General features: G+C 34.8%; 1 protein-coding gene across 2 annotated transcripts; it reads left to right on the top strand.

Moving 5' to 3' along the window:
- The first annotated feature begins 435 nt into the window (after window positions 1–435).
- LOC146328236 (uncharacterized) lies at window positions 436–5,001 on the top strand. 2 transcript variants are annotated; one of them, XM_084717119.1, is made up of 12 exons: window positions 436–586; window positions 676–768; window positions 971–1,078; window positions 1,168–1,302; window positions 1,942–2,049; window positions 2,596–2,644; window positions 2,786–2,844; window positions 3,083–3,137; window positions 3,216–3,331; window positions 4,275–4,403; window positions 4,516–4,824; window positions 4,951–5,001. In XM_084717119.1, exons 1-11 carry the CDS (start codon window positions 500–502, stop codon window positions 4,618–4,620), a joined length of 1,044 nt encoding a protein of 347 aa, XP_084573245.1. In that variant the 5' UTR covers window positions 436–499; the 3' UTR covers window positions 4,621–4,824; window positions 4,951–5,001. The 2 variants fall into 2 exon arrangements, with proteins under 2 accessions (XP_084573245.1, XP_084573243.1); XM_084717117.1 differs by having other exon boundaries at window positions 3,213–3,331.
- Window positions 5,002–6,570: the final 1,569 nt, after the last annotated feature.

Genomic DNA, 6,570 nt, shown 5'->3' with positions numbered 1-6,570 from the left:
CAATATTGATTTTCACTGACTAATCTTTACTGGTTTTATTTGCTTTGGGTTTTTATCAACTCTCCCTTTGCAAGTTTTATTTGTTTTGCTTGAACATTGTTTTTACGATCAAATTGTTTTTATGATTTGCTTGTTATGAAGTTGCTCCCTGGTGTGAACACTGAAGTATGTGTTTAGAAAAGTGCTCTCTAAAGGTTAATACTGTTGTTATTAAAATATTTTCTAATCACTTCTTAGACTGCCTATAAAGCTTTGTGTTTACAGCAGCTAGTGAAAACCTCATCACTCAGAGTTTGATTTCTTCCATTTATTTTAAAACTTTGGCTTTTTGTGTGAATAAAGTTGACAGAATTACATTGAACAATATCCGAAACGGCACAATTGTCTATAAATTACCTTTTTGTCTGCAGCAGTGATGAATATGATTACAAGCAAGTATTTGATTATAGAGATGTATCTCAGCTGTTAATGCATGAAGTTATTTTTCAATTATTAAACAATGCTTTATGTTTTAATGTATTTAATGTTTTCAGGTCCCGACGGCCAAATGGAACAACAGTCTGCAGACGGTCTGAAGATGAGCCAGGTGAGAGAAATCAATTGAACTTCAGTTTTTTGAATATGCTATTGCTATTATCATGTCATTATAGGATTTTTTTTTTTATCTTCTCTCAGGATTTGAACTCATCAGATGATGAGGATGACAAGAAGAAAGAGAAGAAGAAGAAGAAGAAGAAGGACAAGAAGAAGAAGAAGAAGAAAAAGAAGGTAAGTAGTAGTAGTAGGTAGTAGAAGAAGTAGGTAAAAAAAATCCCATAATACACCAAATTATGCAACAATAACTAACTGTTTAATTGGACTACCTCATGTTACTAAATTATACATTTAATGTAAGCAATGAAACATTAATATATGAACCAAAGTCTTAACCTGAAGTTACTGAAATCTGATTTTTTTTCCTCTGTCACAGGACTCGTCATCCTCTTCCTCATCTGACAGTTCATCCTCCGACAGTGAGGATGAAAAGAAGAAAAAGAAGAAGAAGAAAAAGAAGAAGAAGAAGAAAAAGAAGAAGAAGGTATGATATGATAGCAAAAACAATATTGTGAATATCTTGAGTGTGAACTGTCAACTGATCTGTCTGTTCTGTTTCTTCTTCTGTCACAGGACTCTAGCTCCTCTTCTTCAGATAGCTCCTCCTCTTCATCATCATCGTCATCATCATCTGACAGCGAGGATGACAAGAAAAAGAAGAAGAAGAAAAAGGACAAGAAGAAGAAGAAAAAGAAGGACAAGAAAAAGGTGAAGCAACGTGGATGCTTTTGTCATTTGACTGTAGGAGTGTCATGCTTTTTAATATGCATTGCAACAGTACTGTTAATTATCATTATCATGTACAATATTACATTTAATATCATGTGCAATGTTGTGTTCATTAGCAGGTGCAGAATTTCTTATATTTCTTTTTGATATCACTGCCAATTCTTACTTCAATGACATTGCCTACCTTTTCTATTTTAGTTTATCTTAGTTTAGTATCTTTGCAGAATTTTTCTTATTCCTACTGTTATTCTGGTAGGCACTGGTCTTTTCTTAATTTACTCCTTATACACTTTAATATTTTGTATTTCACTTTATATTTAATATTCTTGCTGTTAGTCTTCTGTTACTGTAACTTTGGAGCAATGACTGGTTCAAGAATTTCCTGCAGGATTAATTACATCCTGTTATATAAAGTGCTGCTATTATTTACTGTGTAGATTAAGACAGGGAGGATTCATCAAAAAGTAAACAGAAATACACTCAACAGTTACAATTATTTTCTTGCCAATGACATGATCTGTAATACACGAATAAATAATATTATATCCAACATCACTACATGGATGGAAAACTGATTCTGTAACTGTAAAGATTAAAAGACTTTTCTCAATGCCACAGGATTCCAGCTCTTCATCTTCATCCTCATCTTCTGACAGTGATAAAGATAAGAAGAAAAAGAAGAAGAAAGACAAGAAAAAGAAGAAGAAGAAGAAGGATAAGAAGAAGGTAAAAATAATTTCCTCAATAAAAGCCTAAAGCCTTTAAATGACTTAGGGACTAAGTCATTTAAATGACTTTCAGGATGATGGCAAAGCTCTCCAAAGCACATCATTTATTGTAGGAAAGCTGAGTCAGTTCGCGATTTTCTTTTTGTTTTTTTTTTCATACAAGAGACTTAAGTTTTATGACATAATGCATTGAGCTAAACTCCACTTCTCAATGCACAACTGTTGAGCAGAGAATGTTCACTCTGTCCTGAAGAACAAACCAGATTCCCCAACACTGCACACACCCTCTGAGAAAATGAGTAGTATCTTCTGTACCTGTCACAGCCTGTAAGGGCATGGTATGAAAAGACACATAGTTACTATACTGGCTCAACACCTCACCTTGGAAACTTTATTCAACTTGTATTCTGGTGCACAGACAATGAATAGCTCTGTTTACTCAGATCTGTTTAGAATCTGTCACAGTAGGTGAATTTGTAGGTGAAGCACAAGGTCCAGGATATACAGTAAGCCTGAGCTCGATCATATTTGTGCTTTTTCTCAGGATGAGGAGCAGGATGAGCCCAGCAGTGCATCTGCTCTTTCAGCACCTGGTGAGTGTTTCCAATTTATAGCGGCTGAAGAATTACCTTATAATAACTAGAATAACAAATGGAAATCACAAAAGCAACCACTGCAACCAAATCTGTTAATGAGACTGATTCAGTGTTGGTGGACTTTCTCCTCATTTGTAGGTGGTGAGACTGCAGGACCAAGTGCTGATGGAGATAAAAAGAAAGATAAAGATGCTGAGGTGAAATTATCAGACTTTCTGTATGCTTACCGCACATATATACAAGACACAAGTTGGAATTATTATCATTTTACAACACAGGGTTGAAAAATGAGATTGAGTTGTAGTTCCCTTTTTGCTACTTACAGAAACAACATATATAAAAAAATACTATTTTGCAGGTATTTATTGTATTTGTATGTGTATTTATATGTGCAGAAAAGCACAGAAAGTCACTGCTTTATTTTTGCCATAACAGGCCAAGAAAGAGCTTAAAGCTACAGAAGAAGGCAAACTGTCTTCTGCCTCTGCTGGTATGTGTGCTACTCATTGATTGAAGGCTTGCAAAAAGTGTTATTGTTTTGGTTGTAATGGCGTTTCCTGTCCAGCAGGGGGAGCACAGGCATTCCCTGATGGCATTGAGGAAGGCCACCTGAGTGATGATGAGGGGGAAGGAGGGGAGGAGAAGGATAAAAAGAAGAAGCTGAAGAAGAAGAAGAAGAAAAAGGTAACCTTGCTGTTAAAAGAAGAATGCATTAGTCTCTCACACCACTCTCTGATGTTTTACTGTACATCATATAGTAATAGTACAGGACAACGAAGAGTCACAGTGAATCTTTAATACTTTATTTTTGTACTTTTGTTTTAGTGAAATAACAAAAAACAAACAAAATGAAGACACAGGCCACCAGAGGCAAAACAACTCAGCTCAAATGTTATCAGTAACTAGCTTTGTGTTAAAGGTTACATTCACAATGGTATCAGAAAAAAGAGAGGCATACAAAGACAGCATCAACAGGGCATCAAGTAAGAATCACCTCCAAAACACTCATGGTCCTTCCAGTCCTCAAAGGAAATGAAAAAAACTGTTGTCTCATAAAAAATTATCCAGCCAGTACACATACAAACTCACTGCACAGCAAGGAAACCAAAGAAGAAAAAAAAAGAGGAAAGAAGTGTGTGTGTGATAACACAAATAAACCACAAACAAAAAGTCATGGGAGGAATACAAAGTAAATAAATCACAGAAAAGATATTGGAAAATAATCATAAATGTGATCAATACTGTTAAACCACTTACCTGTGTTAAGACAAACTAAATTCACAATACCAAGTAATTACTTTATTCCTATATAATAACCATATGCACATGTAATAACCAATATTCACAGTGTTTTAAAACAAGCAAAAAAGCAACAGGATTCTGGCTATGGAAACTGAGTGCATTTGTATTTGTGTGACTGTGTTACATTGCATTATACAAATAAATAGTAGTAGTATTATATTAGAGGATATCAGATTCAAAAATGTCTGTCTTTGTGCAGGCTTGCCAAAGTGAAAACTCTACTTTCCTCATAAGTGTGAATGTGTTTGTGTGCGTCTGTTTGTCTAATACAGCTGTAATGTTTGTGGATATCAATGTAAATATTTTTATTGGATTTGATCCATAGGACTCGTCCAGCTCTTCGTCTTCTTCATCATCTGATAGCTCCTCCTCAGACAGTGAAGATGACGACAAGAAGAAGAAGAAGAAGAAAAAGAAGAAGAAGAAGAAGAAGGCAAAGAAGAAGAAGGATAAAGTTTGTGTTTTAATGGCACTGCATGCATGCATACTGCATGTGCTTGTACTTGTGCTGTTTAATATTATTTTGTCATTCTCGGCTCTCTCTCTTTCTCTGTCTCTGTGTAAAGGATTCCAGCTCTTCCTCCTCATCTGATAGTGATGATGACAAGAAGAAGAAGAAGAAAAAGAAGAAGAAAAAGAAGAAGAAGAAGAAAAAGGTACAACAGATGTGAAAAGTCTCTTGATGCTCCTTTCTGCTCAGTTTTCTGTGTGGTTAACCAACAAAATGACAAAAAAATAGAAATCATTTGAGTTTAATGAATAAGTATGGACTTCTGTCGCTGACTGACTGATATCCTGTCTAGAAGCCTAGCTCTTCTGATGACAGCTCTTCTTCATCCTCATCCTCCTCTTCCTCTGATAGTGATGATGACAAGGTGAGATGACACATAAATATAATGTTCTCTATTTGGTAAAGTATTCATCTGCAGCCAAGTTCTCAGTTTAAGCAATAAGCAGCTGCACAAGTCATTATGAGTGCATGTGTATTTTTTCTACTTTAGAAAAAGAAAAAGAAGAAGAAAGATAAGAAGAAGAAGAAGAAGAAAAAGAAGGTGAAAATGTCTTATCCTTTGTTTTCCATTACAGGTTTTTGGCTTATTCTATGAGTTGCAAAATTCAGAACAGCTCTGATTAATATTTGATTTGACAAAACAAAAAGAACAAAAAAAGAAAAAAGAAAAAAGTTTCATAAGAACCACAAACTCAAAACCTGTACATCATGTAGAAAAGGTAATTATGTGCATGTGGCACTAGTATGCTAGCTGCACTGATCGTGCAGCTTCAGGCCATACGAGGAGGAGCCAATTCACATTCCTTCAACGCTATAGATTTAATTGCTCAAGTTAAGAGCAGTCATCCAAATATTACAGTGAATGTGCGAGTAACAAAGAGAAACAGGCATCTATCAGCAGTAGATTTCTTATTTTGTCTTTGAAAGTAGACATTTTGAAAAGCATTGTATTTGTCTGCATCTGCTGGTGAACCATCATAATAAAAGTCGTCATGAGGATTTCTTAATTCCACAGGACAGGAGAGACTTCTTCTTCTCTGCAATTAGGTGGAAAGAAATATACGCATGTATCAGTATCTGCATCGGCAAATGGCCACAACTACTTAATATTACATAATATCTGCATATCGGTAAAAATTCAATATCGTGTAGCCATACTTCATTTGCCACGTTACCTGCAAACACGTGCTATTGATGATCTTTGGTCAGAGGTGGAAAGAGTCAAGTAAACACCTGAATCACCATGTCAGCGTGTATGCAGGTGACTTTTTGTGTGTTTCAACACATAACAAAGGGAGACATCACCACTGTGTTATTATTAATACTGTATGAATGAAATGTGACGTGTACTATCTTTATTTCTTTTTTTTGTCCAGGATTATTCTTCTTCTTCTGACTCCTCCAGCGATTCTTCTAGTGATGATGATAAGAAGAAAAAGAAGAAGAAGAAGAAGAAGGATAAGAAGAAAAAGAAAAAGAAAGATAAGAAAAAGGTATAGTCATGCGGATGTGTTATAGAACTCAAAAGCATATTAATATGGAGTTTCTCTCCTGAAAAAAACAACAACAAAAAAAACATTAAAAATACAGTAACACAGTTACCATATTTATATCTACCAAGTACGTATGATTATTTCTTCTTCTGTCCAGGATTCGTCTTCTTCTTCTGACTCCTCCAGCGATTCTTCTAGTGATGATGATAAGAAGAAAAAGAAGAAGAAGAAGAAGGATAAGAAGAAGAAGAAAAAGAAAGACAAGAAAAAGGTAAAGCAACATTGATGTGTTGTATAAGTCAAAGATGTGATTTCTACATAGATAGATAGATAGATCGATAGATAGATAGATAGATAGATAGCAGGTTGTCCAGACATCACACAAAAACAGTAAACACATGGCAACATGCACAGACATAAAAAGAGAAACATACATATCAATAAAAAAATAAATTATATAGATACATTACACTACACTTATAATTATTTTTTTTTCTGTCCAGGATTCTTCTTCCTCTTCTGACTCCTGCAGCGATTCTTCTAGCAGTGGTGATGACAAGAAGAAAAAGAAAAAGAAGAAAGACAAGAAGAAGAAAAAGAAGAAGGACAAAAAGAAG

This window comes from Lutjanus erythropterus, chromosome 4 (assembly GCF_056507025.1).
Source record: "Lutjanus erythropterus isolate fLutEry1 chromosome 4, fLutEry1.hap2, whole genome shotgun sequence".
Taxonomy (NCBI): Eukaryota; Metazoa; Chordata; class Actinopteri; order Lutjaniformes; family Lutjanidae; genus Lutjanus; species Lutjanus erythropterus.
Note: the sequence above shows the minus strand (reverse complement) of the source record. Positions and strands in the feature narration are given on the sequence as shown.

Coding starts and splice junctions, on each gene's coding strand:
- LOC146328236 (XM_084717117.1), top strand. CDS start 500: ATGCTTTATGTTTTAATGTATTTAATGTTTTCAGGTCCCGACGGCCAA. Junction 2,845..3,082: donor AGAAAGATAAAGATGCTGAG/GTGAAATTATCA, acceptor TTGCCATAACAG/GCCAAGAAAGAGCTTAAAGC. Junction 3,138..3,212: donor ACTGTCTTCTGCCTCTGCTG/GTATGTGTGCTA, acceptor TTTCCTGTCCAG/CAGGGGGAGCACAGGCATTC.